This window comes from Chanodichthys erythropterus, chromosome 24, assembly GCF_024489055.1.
Source record: "Chanodichthys erythropterus isolate Z2021 chromosome 24, ASM2448905v1, whole genome shotgun sequence".
NCBI lineage: Eukaryota > Metazoa > Chordata > Actinopteri > Cypriniformes > Xenocyprididae > Chanodichthys > Chanodichthys erythropterus.
In genome coordinates this window covers 13098893-13115351 of record NC_090244.1, presented here as the reverse complement: position 1 = coordinate 13115351, position 16459 = coordinate 13098893, and the positions used below count along the sequence as shown (strand labels likewise).

The 16459-nt window shown below is 36.2% G+C and overlaps 2 protein-coding genes across 2 annotated transcripts in view; both read right to left on the bottom strand.

The window, feature by feature from the left end:
• Window positions 1-143: 143 nt before the first annotated feature.
• zgc:77158 (solute carrier family 45 member 3) lies at window positions 144-12662 on the bottom strand. Its single transcript, XM_067379541.1, has 5 exons — window positions 12515-12662; window positions 7027-7854; window positions 4414-4679; window positions 2713-3121; window positions 144-1693 (listed from the first exon to the last, which is right to left on the bottom strand). The coding sequence occupies exons 1-4, from the start codon at window positions 12660-12662 to the stop codon at window positions 2720-2722; spliced, it is 1644 nt and encodes a 547-aa protein (XP_067235642.1). The 3' UTR covers window positions 144-1693; window positions 2713-2719.
• A 107-nt stretch (window positions 12663-12769) lies between these two features.
• ferry3 (FERRY endosomal RAB5 effector complex subunit 3) overlaps window positions 12770-16459 on the bottom strand; it is a 44238-nt gene continuing 40548 nt past the window's right edge. Inside the window, exon 15 of the transcript XR_010893913.1 lies at window positions 12770-12858. The gene's annotated coding sequence lies outside the window, so the exon portion shown is untranslated. The remainder of the gene's footprint in view (window positions 12859-16459) is intronic.

Genomic DNA, 16459 nt, shown 5'->3' with positions numbered 1-16459 from the left:
TTTAGAAAGCAGTTGTTTGCCTCTCGAATGGGAACATGGTTTGTGTAACATTAGCAACACATTATTAGCAGCTGTTTGATAATGTAGTCAAGCAAAAGGCTAATCATATTAATTACCGTCATGTGTCCGACTTTGTAAAGAGCGATACCATTGTGCAGCGTTTACCTCAGTAAGTTGACCGAGTGGATCTCTGAGCTCGTGCGAGTGAGTGGAGGCGGGGCTAATTAGCATATTTATAGATACACGTATATTAAATGAAGCAAGGGTGTAGAGTTACATTCAAGCTATTTTAAGACATGAAGTTTTTTTTCACAGGATTTTTTTATTTTTTTTATTTTATACAATTATTGACTACAGGAGGTCTTTAAATTAAGTTTATGATTTAAATCAACCTTACAGGGAAAAGAAGTTTCATAAATATCAATATTAATTTAGAAATATCATGTATTAAAAGGCAAATACAGCGATTAGAAGACCAGACTAGTATATGGTATAATTGTTTAATCCTTGCTTCTTTATATTTGTTTTTCAAAGATGACTAATCATCTCTAATTGGAGACAAATAATTATTTCTCTGAATTGAGGGCCTTGGCCTATAAAGTAATGAATAAACTGTAATTAAAACTGAGTCAGACATAATCCCTATGGATGCCAGATTGAGCTCAATGTAGTTTGTTTTTTCAAAGCGAAATCCTGGCCCATTTATCTGCATTAATTGTCAAAACACTTCAGAAGTCTAATTTAACAAACAAAAGAAAATGTTGAGTAGTTGTGTGAGGCAGCATCATGTCACTTGAGTGCTGAAACTGCATCCACTTTATAACATGACACTGCACTAACTTACAGCCTAAAAAAAATGTTTACCATATTTTTATATCTCTGTCGACATGTACGATTAACCAAAAACCATTTAACCATTCAGGAACAGAGAGAAAAATATTGAGCTTGTGTTCTTTAGTTCACCCAAAATGATCTAGGAATAAGAACATATTCTCAGCAATTAAAATATCAGTACCTTTTTTATTATTTCATTGTGCTGTGATTGAACATGATTTTTCAACTGGACGACACATCCATCCTGAGAATCTTACTTTTAAAAATGTCACACCCCATTACACTCATACAAATAAACCTCCACATACACACTCTCTGGTCAACTGCGAGTGTACCTACAGATGCATAACTTAAATAGTACATGAAACTGTTACAGTTTTGTAAAAGTAACCTACTGTAACTCAGTCACACCATAGAAATGTCATTTACATATTGTTAATGATGGTTTGCAACACATGATAGCTTAGGCCTGTGTGTTAAGTCACCTGTAGAAAAGCATCCCAGATTGTCATTTTGAACACCAGACTGAGATTTATACATTGATATACTGTGCTATTAGTCTTGGTTACTGACCAAGATTTCAAGTTAAAAAAAAATTAAGCCACATTTGTTCGACAAACAAGTCAAACGAGGTTAGAATACTACATAAATACAGACCTCGACAAAACAGGTTGCATAAAAATTCCCATAGGGATATAAATATATGTATATATTATCAATATAAAAATATATATACAATAAAATAGTTTTTTACAAAAAGTCTTTAAAACAATAGGAATTACATCAAGTCCAGTTTGATGTGTCCATTGGTCCCATAGAGATCTGAGAAAGCACAATTTATCCTCAAAGCAAACATGACCTATGAAGAAAACAACAATTAATCAGTAAAATGTAGAACAAAGGACTAACATAGACTTTCATTGGAAAAAGCAAACACTTGTGTAAGGTAGGACTGAGGAGCCCCTAAGAGGACATGATGAGATGTGAGGAAAAACTTTGTGTTCTTTCACAAAAGTATTTCGTTCCCCCTGAGAAACTTTGCATTCGCTTGCAAAACATTTGCATTCGCTTGCAAAACATTTGCATTCGCTCGAACATTTTGTTCGCTCACAAAACATTTGTGTTTTCTCGCAAAAGTATTGCATTCCCCTGAAAACTTTGAGTTCACTCACAAACTGACTGCATTCACACAAAAAACTTTGCATTATCTTACAAAACATTTGTGTTCTCTCACAGAAGTGTTGCATTTGTGAGAAACTTTGGGGTCGCTCGCAAAAAAAAGCTGTGTTCTCTCGCAAAACATTTGCGTTCTCTCAAAAAACAAGTGCATTCCCTAGAAAATCTTTGAGAGAAGTTCCCCTGAGAAACTTAGCATTATCTAACAAAACTTAAATTTGCATGCAGTCATTTTGTGAGAGAATGCAAATGTTTTGCGAGAGAACGCAAATGTTTTGCAAGCGAAAGTTTCTCAGGGGAACGCAATCCATTTCCGAGTGAACCCAAAGTTTCTCAGGGGAATGTAATACTTTTGCAAGAAAACACAAATGTTTTGTAGGAGAATGCAAATGTTTTGCGAGCAAATGAAAATGTTTTGCGGGTGAACAAAAAATGTTTTTGTGAGCGAACACAAAGCTTCTTGGGGGAACAAAATCATTTTGTGAGCAAACAAACTTTTGCAAGAGAACGTAAATGTTTTGCGAGTGAACAAAAAAGTTTTCGCGAGCTAACAGATATTTTGCGAGAGAACACAAAGCTTCACGTGGGGAACAAAATTGTGTTCCTCCAATCACCTTGTCCCTTTAGGGGCTCCATAGATTAGTCAGTAACATTTAAGATGATGCTTAGTAAAAGGTCAACTGAAATGACTCATGTGATTACCACTTCTTCAGCTTCTGAGGTCCTTTTGGTCAAAGATGATGTGGGTGGCAAAATAGATGCCAATGGCGCCAAATATGGCAGAGGAGGCGATGTACGCGGTGACGGACTTTGTGAACTGGACGATCATGCCCATGAAGAGGGTAGGGAAGACCTGAGACAGAAGGAAGGTGCTATCCAGAATGGCAAAGTCTAGTCCCACACCACGTTTCTCAAAATCCTCTGATTCCAGACCATTCTGATTGTGCAGAGGTGGATAATTATCTTTATTGTAATGAGCATGCCCGTTGGAAACACCACTCTTGTGGTTGAGATCTCCAGGGCCATTGTCTAGTGTCAGACAAACAGAATCCCTTGTGATAGTAAATCCATTTATGTGCGTTTTTTTGGTTTTGCTGTTTTGCATGTACACCTGCAATGAGAAGCAAGTGAGACATCACATATATGACAAATCTAGCTTGTATTTACGGGCTTTTTGTAATTTTATAGGAAACATACAAGGATGACAATAAAGTCATTTACAGTGTATTTTTATTTGTTTTAGTTTTCATATTGAAAACCTATTATGTACATACTGTACACCGATCAGGCATAACATTATGACCACCTTCCTAATATTGTGTTGGTCCATATTTGTTCCCAAAACAGCCCTGACCCATCGAGGCATGGACTCCTCTTGACCCCTGAAGGTGTGCTGTGGTATCTGGCACCAAAATGTTAGCAGCAGTTCCTTTAAGTCCTGTACGTTGCGTCCACACGCAGAACATTGGCTCTGCTGGCTTGTCTTCTTCCCATAGTGCATCCTGGTACCATGTGTTCCCCAGGTAAGTGACGCACACGCACCCGGCCATCCATGTGATGAAAAAGAAAACATGATTCATCAGACCAGGCCACCTTCTTCCATTGCTTCATGGTCCAGTTCTGATGCTCACATGTTGGTGCTTTCGGGTCTGCATGGGCACCCTGACTGGTCTGCAGCTATGCAGCCCCATAAGCAACAAACTGCGATGAACTGTGTATTCTGACACCTTTCTATCAGAACCAGCATTAACTTCTTGAGCAATTTGAGCTACAGTAGCTCGACTGTTGGATTGGACCACACGGGCCAGCCTTCGCTCCCCACGTGCATCAATGAGCCTTGGCCGCCCGTGACCCTTTCGCCGGTTCACCACTGTTCCTTCCTTGGACCACTTTTGATAGATGTTGACCACTGCAGACCGGAAACACCCTACAAGAGCTGCAGTTTTGGAGATGCTCTGACCCAGTCGTCTAGCCATCACAATTTGGCCCTTGTCAAACTCGCTCAAATCCTTACACTTGCCCATTTTTCCTGCTTCTAACACATCAACTTTGAGGACAAAATGTTCACTTGCTGCCTAATATATCCCACCCACTAACAGGTGCCGTAATGAAGAGATAATCAATGTTATTGACTTCATCTGTCAGTGGTCATAATGTTATGCCTGATCAGTGTATATAGGCTCACAGTGTTTTTGTAAGACGTTTTACAATATATTTGTACTATTTTTACAACAGACATGGATTTTCAAATATTATATCTGGAAATGGTCCAAGCCGGATTCAAACTGACCTTTCTAAAAATATAAAAAATATATTATAAAGCTACTTTCAAAAACATTTTGATTCATGACAGAATTTTCTATACAAGCAAAGAGAGAAAATACTTAAGCATTGAATGCCTACCTCTTTCTCTTTGTGGTAATGGCAGGTAAGAGTGTAAGGCAGTGTCTGCAGAGTTGCATAGGCAAAGCCAGTGAGGGCCGACATAGCTGTGACCAACAGCACGCTCTTAGACAAGCAGATGACCAGTGCAGAGACGGTGAAACACACCATACTGCTCAGATAGACCGTCCTGGACCCGAAGAGATGCACCAGCCTGCTCATGACCAGCGAGAAGAAGGTTGAGGTAGCGCACTGCAGGAACAGACCCAGGCTGCCCATACGGATACCTACAGAGTTGACATTGGAGAATTGGAGAACTGGTACGGTGTTTGTGTGCGAAAATATATTGCAGTTTTTGGTTATACTTTATTTTGATAACTACAAGTAACTTTGCAGCTATTAATGTCTCAGAGTATTAGTAGACTGTTAGGTTAGGTCTATTGGGGGACCATCAAAATTGTTAATGTATCATATATAAAATTATTCATTATAAATTATAGTATAATGCTATTGTGTATCATTACTCCTCCTTACATATATTGCTAAATGACCTTTATTATACTTTAAATTCAGTGAGTGCACCATTCTTTTCAACAACTGCATGTCCAGGTAAACAACATCCCCCAGCCCTTGCAGATTTGACAGATGAGGTCATTTCAAACAGTTTGCTTTGACCATTTGAGCATAATGGAGAATGCTTCCTTTGAATAAATCCTACGAGTGATATTGACTAAGGCATGTGTTTGCAGGCTTTGGCATTGTACTTCAAACACGGCAGGAACTTTCCTCACAGAAGGAATTCATCATTTAAACACAATTGCAGAGGGCCGAGATGTTCAATGAACAAGTATCTCAAAAATTTTTCGTTGCATGGTGCACTTACACAGTTTGCGGTCGACTGCACTGACAGACTTCATTTGTTTGCACACTGATCTTGGCCACATCTGTCAAAATGTTTTGCTAAAGGAGCTTTCTGCTGGTGTCAAAGCTCGGTGGGAGGCGTCCAGATGGGGTTAGATTTTGTAAGCCCGTTGTTGACTAGCTAAGGACATGCATTTGTGTTTATGAACATTGCTGGAAGCTCAAGCGCAAGGCTGACGGAGGCCACATGTGGAGGTGAATACAAGTTCACAGTTTTGAGACGATCTAGCTAGAAGACGGAAATGAAAGACCACCAATACCAGGAAAACAAGTTCACGGACTATAAAATAATTCCTTAGAAAAAAACAAAACTGCCTTTTGTCCATAGACAGACAGTGAAATGAGGTGAATGTCTGTTAATGTTCATTATTATATACTGATATCCTTTCTTTCAATTTTGCTGCCTAATGAGATAATCCAGAAAAAACTGAGAATCTATGCAAACATTAACTAACCAACAAAATGTCCCTTAACATTAACAAAACATTAACAGAAACGCCTTTTGAGTAGGAATGTATGACGCATGAGTCTGAGAGCAATCTGAAATAAATAATATCATTAATCATTCATCTCTTTGGGGAATCAAACAATGAAATGCTTGAAATGCCACATTATGACAAAACAAACAAGCACACCAAACATGGAGCTTTTTTCTTTCTTTATCTAACTAGAACCTACATGGCTAAACGACATTAGTGGCAAAGAAAAAAAAGATGATTCAACTAATGAATTGCATACAACAAAAACCAAAAATGTGCCTTAAATGCATAGTTGCATATCCAAAAATGAAAATTGTGTCGTCATTTACTCAACCTCAAGTTGTTCCAAACATGAATGAGTTTCTTGATAAATTGGTAATCAGACAGTTAAATGATTAGTTCACTTTCAAATAAATTTTCCTGATAATTTACTCACCCCCATGTCATCCAAGATGTCCATGTCCTCCTTTCTTCAGTCGAAAAGAAATTAAGGTTTTTGATGAAAACATTCCAGGATTTTTCTCCATATAGTGGACTTCAGTGGCCTCCAGACGGTTGAAGGTCAAAATTACAGTTTCAGTGCAGCTTCAAAGAGCTTTAATCGATACCAGACGAGGAATAAGGGTCTTATCTAGCGAAACGATCGGTCATTTTCAAAAAACGTGTAAATGTATATGCTTTATATAAACAAATGATCGCCTTTCAAGTGCTTCCGCCAAAACTGCACTTTCGTATTCTTCAAAAAGCTTATGTTGTATGTCCTACTCCTTCCCTATTCTACTTACAGAAAAAATGGAACTGCCGCTGCGTTCGTTCCATAAGTAAAATAGGGATAGTAAGCCCTTTGAAGCTGCACTGAAACTGTAATTTTGACCTTCAACCGTTTGGAGGCCACTGAAGTCCACCATAAGGAGAATAATCCTGGAATGTTTTCATCGAAATTTCTTTTCGACTGAAGAAAGGAGGACATGGACATCTTGGATGACAAGGGGGTGAATAAATTATCAGGAAAAGTTTATTTGAAAGTGAACTAATCCTTTAGCAGTAGCCATTTTTTCCTACTGTGGAAGTCAATGGTTACTGTCAACTGTTTTATTACCAACATTCTTTAAAATATCTTCTTTTGTGTTCAACAGAACCTCTTACAAGTTTGGAACAAATATTGCCAAAATTACATTTGTGGGTGAACTATCGCTTTAAGAAAGTATGTGATTTTGTGATGACTAAGTCTTACCTTCATCATAGCGTTGCCTGAGGTCGGTACCCGGAGCAGCGCTGGGAACTCCTTCATACAGCCCCTCACCGACAAAATCTGTGTAGAAGAGCATGAAGGACATGACACCCATCCAGCTGCAGAGCTGCGCCAAACACAGCTGTCGCATGACATGCGGCACGTGGCAGTAGCTGCGATAAATGGCCGGTGTCATGGACCAGCAAGTCCTCAGCAGGCACATGAGCGGGCCGGACTTCAGAGCCCGCAGCTTACACTGAAACAGATAGCAGCATGAGCGCGGAAAACACCGACCGGACTCCGATGGCCCTGGTTCTAAGGTGGACGAGGGTTCCTCGGACACTTTCATGGTGACCAACACGCTGACCACGAAGATGAGGATGAGGAGGGAGAACAAGCACTCAGCCTGACCACCCAGATAGAAGGACAAGAGCCCACCGCTCCAGTCCAGGGCGGGTAGCAGGTAGCCCACACAACCTCCAAGGCTAACCATGAAGGAGAACATGGCGAAAGCCTGTCCGCAGTCGTCCCGTTCACGGTAGAGGTCCGAGAGTAACGCCTCCAGTGGTGTAAAGCACACCTGCCCGCAGAAGTCTAAAAGGCCCACGCCTAGGATGAGCAGGCCCACCTGGAGAGCCTGGTTGCGGCGGGTACTGCCCCAGCTCAGGTTGGCGGCCAACACGTCAGCGTGTGGTATGATCAAAAGGGCTAGGAGAACTCCCAAGGACAGCAGCCATATGAAGGGTCGACGTCGGCCATAGCTACTGTTGCAGTGATCGCTGGCTGAGCCAATCAGGGGGATGAAGAGAAGTCCCAGAACGGGTCCAATACCTAAGAAAAATGTCACATGAATATTAAGGCAAGACATCCCAGGTGAATAGGGTAAAACATTAACTAACAGATACACTTTAAAAACTAATTCAGGGGACCTTTAGTCATTACTTATATATATATATATATATATATATATATTTATTATTGTGAAATAAAAAATCAAGTTCTGAAATGCTGTTAGACTTTTTACTTGTAATTGTTATATTATTGAGCTTGGATGACACACACATTATGCACATTGATTTGATATACTATCATGACATTTTCAGTTAATCAACAATGTATTTAATTTTAAGTTCTATTAACGTAAAATACAGTCTGATGACGTGTAAATGTGTTTTATTGTTTTGAGTTGTATGAACACTTCTTTTAATTTAGACGAACTTAAGTTAAGTGAAACTGGGCTGGGATTTATATTTCCCATCATGCTTTGCCCATGGCACTTGAAAGGGAGAGTAAATGCTAAAATTAAGTGTTATATAATGTTTTTTGCACAAGATTAATGGTAAGGGAGATTTAGCAGTAATTAGTGTTTTGTTATGCTAATTTAGAAGAGTTTCTGTTAATGTGGGTTTTTGGAGAGTTACCATCATGGTGACAAGCGGTGCTTGGTAAGTTCATGTTACCTAAAAATGTGTTTTATTGTGTCCAAAAAGCGTCTTCATCTTACTTAAAACATTATGTTGGATCAACTTAAATAGTTGCATTCATGTTGACGATTATTAAGTTCATGTTACTTAGAAATGTGTTTTTATTGTGGCTAGAAAACGTTTTCACTTTACTTAAAACATTATGTTGGATCAACTCAAAATATTGCTTTGAATTAATGTAATTCTCCCAATTGGCTTAAGTTAAAAATTCTAGTGGAAAACGTTAACATATTTTTTTATTGTTGTTGTTGAACCAATGTTTTATTTTTTAGAGTGTTATCACCTAGTTGATTGATTACATTAAGAATTGCAAACCTTTTTTGTCTTGCAAGTTTCTGAAATGTTTTAATATGCAACTGATGCACTATCTAATTAAATATGCACTCATTTGCATACATTTCCAGCACAGAAATGTTCAAAACAAAATACATTTTCACCATGCTTTTAGGAATGAAAGGTACAAAATTAGGCAAATGATACCTGAACAAACCCTTATGTAAAACCTTTAGAATGTAGACAGGAATAAAAAGTTTGGAGTAAGTGCTACTAAATTGGAGATTTTTGGCTCAGTGCATGTGACAACAACTCATATTTGGTGTAATTAAGATTTACAGATGGTGCGAAAAACCCCTTTTGGAACCTTTAGTCTGAAAAAAAAACACATTATGAAAAGCCAAATAGCCCAAAATCTCAAAATTGACCAGTCCATGAAAAAATAATGTTTTTGCCTGTAGTTTATCGTCTTAAACTAATAGCTTTAAAAAGAAAAATAGTCACCCGAGACAACATTTATGTCAAAGAATCACAGCCGTGGCCTCCATTCCTTCATCTTTTGGCTTCCAGCCTGCTGTAAAGCTGCCTGTAGTTTAAGGTGACCAATCTCTGGCTCGGCTTCCTCGTCTCCACAGCTTTTCTAATTAAAGCAGATGACTCAGTCCACTGGTTGGGCACTGATTCCTATTTATTCATGTCTAGATCTTCAGGAGCTATTTTTATTCAAGAGCGTGGTGGAAAGATGACCCGAACATGCTCAAAATGCAATTAAAAGTTCACTGGAGTCCATTTACACACTGCACACTGTAAAAATGTTAGTAAGTTTAATGGTAAAGCAATGTAAAAATGCTCTTAAAAAATTTGTTTAAAGTATACTGTGACAAGTATATTACATTTAACAGGACAATGCATTATTAAATCAAATTATTACTTTACTTTAAAATGAAATTATAATTTATAAAACACATGAAAAGGACATTCTCAGAAGTCTCTGCATGATAATTTTCATTTGGTTATCCCTTAAATGCCTAAATAGTTTTGTTATTGTTATGATCATTATGGTGTTTTATATAATTTATGTGTACCTGCAAAATGTAGAGGTACCAAAATGCCTGAAACAATAAATTCAACTGGATATTTTTATAGTCTTCCTTAAAATTCTTATATACACTGCCATTCAAAGATTTCAGGTTGTAAGAGATTTTCGAAAAAAGTCTCTTATGCTCACCGAGGATGCATTTATTTGATCAAAAATGCATTGAGCAGGTATTGACAAACCATGTGTAATCATGATAGAGAAACTGCCTAAAAAGATTTGTTTAACAATGTGGTTCAACAGCGCCTGTAAGTCAACACATGCTGTTTTTCCTTTCCCCTTCTGCCCACTTTCTTTTAAAGGTGCCTTTGTGCTGTTTGCGACAGTTTGAGACAATTAATCATATGACTCTTTTATATAGCACACAGTGTAATTTGTTATAGTCATTAATTGTTCCTGTAGCTTCAAAGGAAAAGCATAGCTTTAACAACAGCAAGGTCATGGTTCTAATTTCAAGAGAAAACTGTATACCTTTAATGCACTGTTAGTTCAAAAAGAAACTCACAACACAAAAATATTTTCATGGTTTGTTATCATAACATTTTTTTTTTTTTGTCAAATCAGCTTAGATAATTAATGTAGTTCAGATAACATAATATTTTGAGTTTCTGTTGATTAAATCAATCGCATTCATTGTATTAACTCAACTTTTTTTATTTCAGTGAACTCAATTTTAAGGCAACCAGGTAACTTACAATTCTTTTTTTTTTTTTTTTTACAGTGCACATGACCATCAAACTGCTCCAAAAAGTTCAGACTAAGAAATGTATTTCTCAGAAAATGAATAAAATGCCTCCAAAACCCAACAGTCCAGCAAAACCTCTGAAATCACATACAACTACACATGAAGCCTCTCCAAATGAGCAACAATGGCCTTTTTTGTGGTTTTGAAAGCATTTCTAATGCAAAAACATTATGAGTTTATATAGCTTGTGAATGGAAATGAACACAAAGGATCTTTCTCTGCTTTCCACTGCAGCTGTTGACAAAGAGAGCGGTGTGGAGTATGTATTAACACACCAAATATCTTCTGTCCATCTGGTGTGAAGTGACCACATGCACGTTTGTGAACTGCTTTTTTCTGTTTTGGTTATGAGGCTAATAGTCTTGGAGAGAGATTCATTTACAGCAAAAGCCATGTGGAAGCCATTTGTGGGCACAAAATAATGCATCTGTTCATATGGCATGCTGAAAAATCTCAAACACAAAGGCCAAATATTTAGAGTCATAGGTCTGGTTATTCTAGGACGAAAAGAATAAAAACAATCACGTACCTCGCTGTATTTGACACTGTCTCTAGTAGACAAAAGAAAATGATTCTTTTGACACATAAATTAAATTGTTCTGAGCTGTGGCCTAGTAGTACATAAAAAACATATAAAGATATTATATTATATATAATAAAAAATATATTTTTAATTAATATATTATATTCACCACTGTTTAAAATGTTTTTAATGTTTTTGAAAATCTCATGTTCACCAAGGCTGCATTTATTTGATCAAAAATACAGTAAAAACTGTAATATTGTGAAATATTATTGCAATTTAATATATTATCTATTTTAATATATTTTTAAAATGTTTTATATATTTAATATTTATATATTAATTGTATATATATATATATATATATATTTATTTATTTTATTTATTTATATATTAATTTTATATATAGTTTTATATATTTAATATTTATATATTAATATTATATGTTTTATATATTTAAAATATTTTTATATTTTTAAATTTACTCCTTTGATGTCCAGTTACACCAGTCATCATGATCCTTCAGAAATCATTCTAATATGCTGATTTTTTGCTCAAGAAACATTTCTTATTATTATCAATATTGAAAACATTTTTGTGGAAGCAGGATTTTTGAATGAATAGAAAATTCAAAAGAACAGCATTTATTTGAAATTTATATCTTATATAACATAAATGTATTCACGCTCACTTTTGATTAATATGATGCGTCCTTGATAATAAAATAATTTCTTTCAAAAAGAGAAAAAATTCTTAAAAAAAAAAAAAATTGCTGACCCCAACTTTTGAACGGTATATATTATATATATATATATATATATATATATATTTTTTTTTTTTTTTTTATGACACCTTTAAAAATAAAAAAAAAAAACAAAAAGAGTGATTAAAAAAAAGAAAAAAAAAAAGGAAAAGGAAAATCAAGACCACTGAGAGCTTCATCTACCTGCTTTTCAAAGGAATAATTGCAAATCAATTATCAAACAGTGACATTTTTGAAAATGCATCTCAAGACCCCTAACAAAATTATTAGAACTTAGGCTGCATAACCCGTGAGAGAGGCTTCCGGCTCTGATGCAGCCCATGATGACTATATTATCTGCTGAAAGTCCAGAGGAAATTTTAACAGGATGTAATAAAACTATACAAGCTTCCATACAGCTGCTGACCCCTCGAGCCTCTGGGCCTCTTCCTGCAGCCCGGTGCCTTCCAATTAGCACCTGATTACCACCTGGATGGGGCAGCGAGTGATTTAGCTAGTAATTATGATAATGACCCCCATTATAGGATCAACCCCTTAGTGGGAAACAACCTTGCTGTTTAGAGTGCAGCCACTGGATTGACATTCTACAGTTAAGATGAAACCTTACCTAAAACCATCGTCATGTACTGTTCCTCCACGCCAGCTTCCAGCAGCAGAGGCGGTACGTAGGTGATCCCAGCTGCCACGCAGATCTCCAGGCCACATGTCAGCGAGTTCAGCAGGACCAGACGCCACTGAGACCTCCATCCAGTCATATTTACACAGGAAGGGTTCACCTTACTCCCATGTGTCGGTGTGAAAACTCTACTGACGCTTCCTGGAGAAGGCGAAAGGAGCAGGGTTGGGTGCCCAGGGACGAGGCGGGCGCGTGGGGTGAGGGAGAGCAGAGATGCGGACTCTCAGCGGGCTCAGATGAACTAGGGGATCCATTGTGCCTTCAGCATTCTTGATCTGAAAGGAAGAGTGGAAGTCACCTTTATTTATATAGCGCTTTATATGATACAGATGGTTTCAAAGCAGCTTTACAGTAATAAACAGAATAAATGACAAAAACTTCATCAAATATGAGACAAATTCAAATTCTGTTGCAAATTCATATAATGTTGCAAAATTCATCAATTATGAAACTAATTTCAAACTAAAGTCAATAGTGTTGTTATTCAGAATCGGCTCAAGTCAGTTCAATGCTGATTCAATTTAGTTCAATAACAGTGTAGATGTCGCAAAATTCATCAATTATGAAACTAATTTGATTCAGCTATAAACAGCTCTACAGAAGTCAATAGTGTTGTTATTCAGAATCAGCTCAAATCAATTATATGTTGATTCAATTTAGTTCAATAACAGTGTCGATGTTGCAAAATTCGTCTAATAACTGTAAAGTTAATCAATTATCAAACAAGTTCATTTTCAGCAAGAAACTCTACAGTAGTGTCGTTATTCAGAATCAGCTCAAGTCAGTTCAATGTTGATTCAATTCAGTTCAATAACAGTGTCGATGTTGCAAAATTCAACTTGATTCAGCCATCAAGAAGCTCTACAGAAGACAATAGTGTCATCATTCAGCTCAATTCAGTTCACATTTTGTTCATTCAGCAGTGTCAGCGTAATTAAATCGTCAATATTACTGATTTTTTAGTGTCTTTTAAAGGTACAATTTGTGATATTTTTTTTTCGCTAGAGGTCGCTAGAAGCCTATTCAAAACAAAGGCGTAGTTTGATGACGCCAAGTTTTAGAGCGGAAACTTGGGACATGTGGTCTCTAACTCAACGGACGGTGCAAAAGAATAGGGATTGGAGTCTGGAAGAACTCATGGGATCGCGTGGATGCGATTATTAACGTTAACTGTAGTATGAAGCAGAGCAGGACAGAGTGATTGATCAACACACGCCTCACGAGCAGCGGGACTTTTATTATGACACAGTCGCCGGCGCCGCTTCCGCTTTTCCGGTCATGAGTTTACGGGAGCTGTCCTTGTCGACAGAACCAGCGGCAGATGGTAAACAGTAATTATGTTCCATAAATAAGTAACACAATCCACCATAAAACGTGCAAGAAGTAAATAAGGAACTGCTTTAAGCAAGCTAGTGGTTTGCTGGACGCTAGACACTACTTCCACATTTGTCCACGGCACTGTTGTCATGTGGTTTCTAAGTCAGTAAAGGCAGTAACAAAGGTAACTGACGTCATTGACAGGCGACTGCACTGCCCCGTGTCACTGTTTAGAATGGGAATTTTCTCATGATTTACAAGTAGTTGAAAACATTAGAGATATTGTTAATAATCAGCTGGACAAAATATATAACACTAGCCTAGTGGTTTTTGGATATTTTACTACAAAAAATTTACATATTGTACCTTTAAATGAAACAAACGGAGTGCATGATCCATTTGTGTGATGGGCAGTATGAAACACATTCCTGCAGAGGTTTTTTCCCCCATTCCTCACCCGCAGGCCACACTAAGGTCACCCTGTTTGAGGCCCGTCTCCCCGCGCTCTCTGTCATTAGCTCGTTCACTCAGGGCTGATTCGACCGGGCCTCCTCAGTGCAGTTGCCACCTCTAATTAGCAGCCTTTGTTCATGAAAAGCAACGTTAATGAGTCAGATTTTTACTGCTTCCAGTGGAGAACCGAGCATTGAGAGCGTTACTCTGTGGCTGCTTTTCGTTCACCGGGGGAGATTGTGCAATTATGAATTTTTTATGACTAATATCAGAGTTTGTTTTCTTCAGCAGGTCATTCATGCTTATTCTGGAACATTCCAGTGAGACACACTGTGATGGTTGTTGACTTGAATATTCAAGTATAGGAGTCTGAATTGAAGTTTAAAAGTAATTAAAATAAATGTGTTTATAATCTATACAGCTAAATACTCAGCAAACTAATCTAAATACTCAGGAAACTAATCTATAGCTTGAGATTTGCTCATTTCCAAGCATAGGACTACCAAAATGTATTTACACTACAAATGGCAAATACTATAAGCCATTTATGAGAAAATACAAAATAAAAGACAATAAGTTATTAGAAGGTTACCGTACTTCTTTTCAGTCATAGTAAATCATAATTATGACATAAAAATGAAATACTAAGTGATATATAAAAAGTCATAATTATGACTTTGTCATTACTTTGTCATAATTTCGACTTCTTGCAATTATGATGTCATAATTCTGAATTTGTTAATTTTGACATCTCATCATTTGTCAATGTTGACTTTGTATGTCATAAATTTGATCTTTTATGTCATGATTATAACTTACTATGCTGTACATTTGACTTTTAATTCATAATTATATGACTTTTCCATTAGGGCTGTCAAACAATTAATCGCGATTAATCGTATACAAAATAAAAGTTTGAGTTTGCCTAATATATGTGGGTGTACTGTATGTAATTATTATGTATATATAAATACAAACACATTCATGTATATATTTGAGAAATATTTACAAGTATATGTATTTATTTATATTTTTATATAATTTATATTATATATATATAAATAAAAATATTTTGTACATAAATAACATATTTCTCTTAAATATATACATTTATTTGTGTGTATTTATATATACATAATAATCACACACAGTACACCCACATATATTATGCAAACTCAAACTTTTATTTTGTATACGATTAATCGCGATTAGCCCTATTTTATAGGATTTACCAAAACATGATTAGACAGAAATGGGCTTCTATACAAAACAGTTACTGATGCACAGCACAATCAATAATAAAGAATAAAATATGAATAAAAATAATATATATTATATTTAAATAATATTTAAAATATATTAGAACATTTATTTATATTGCTTTTTTAGATTTTATTAATATTTTTAGGAATACATATTTTAAATTTTTAAGGTAACTTAAATACTAAAACGTTATTAACTTAAATATAAAAAAATAATTATTAATATGTTTATTTAAAGTATTTTCAAAAGTTTAATTCTTCGTCTTATAATCTTGTCTTGGCACATGCACATCCTCTGAAGAAAACTGAATAGTACATTAAAAGCTGTTGATTAATTGTTTTATTAATCACCTGAAGTCCATAAATAATAATCAAAAGCTAATTATCCAAATAAACATTAGCTGTAACCCTTTCTTTTATGCCAAGCTGTTCATTTATATCATCAAATCTGCTAGATACAATATTTACTTCCACACCAACTACTTCTCCATACATGTACAAAGCATCTCCCAATATGAAATATAACACCAACGCACTCCCTCTCCGAATATCATTTCCTCCCACAACTCTCCCGGGCACGACATGTCAATCAGGTGAAGGACGTCTTCTCTCAAAAAATGACAAGAAACTTCCAACAACAAGACACACTGAAGCTCTTCACACATTGACCTTGTAGAAAGAAGCTATTTGCTTTTTAAATGCAAATTAATGTTGCTAGAACTTGAATAGGAGGCAAAGCGCACTAGAAGAAAAAAACTAAAAACATTATTTCAACAAGAACAGACCATATCCAATCACTTACTTCTCTCTAAGCACTTCAGGTAACTTGATTTGCTTCCAAGTT

Bases quoted from the DNA above. Each gene is read 5' to 3' on its own strand.
- zgc:77158 (XM_067379541.1), bottom strand. From the start codon at position 12,662: ATGACTGGATGGAGGTCTCAGTGGCGTCTGGTCCTGCTGAACTCGCTG. The intron at 7,855-12,514 runs GTAAGGTTTCAT...CATTTTTCTTAG, and splicing joins GTACATGACGATGGTTTTAG to GTATTGGACCCGTTCTGGGA. The intron at 4,680-7,026 runs GTAAGACTTAGT...TCAACTCTGTAG, and splicing joins CAGGCAACGCTATGATGAAG to GTATCCGTATGGGCAGCCTG.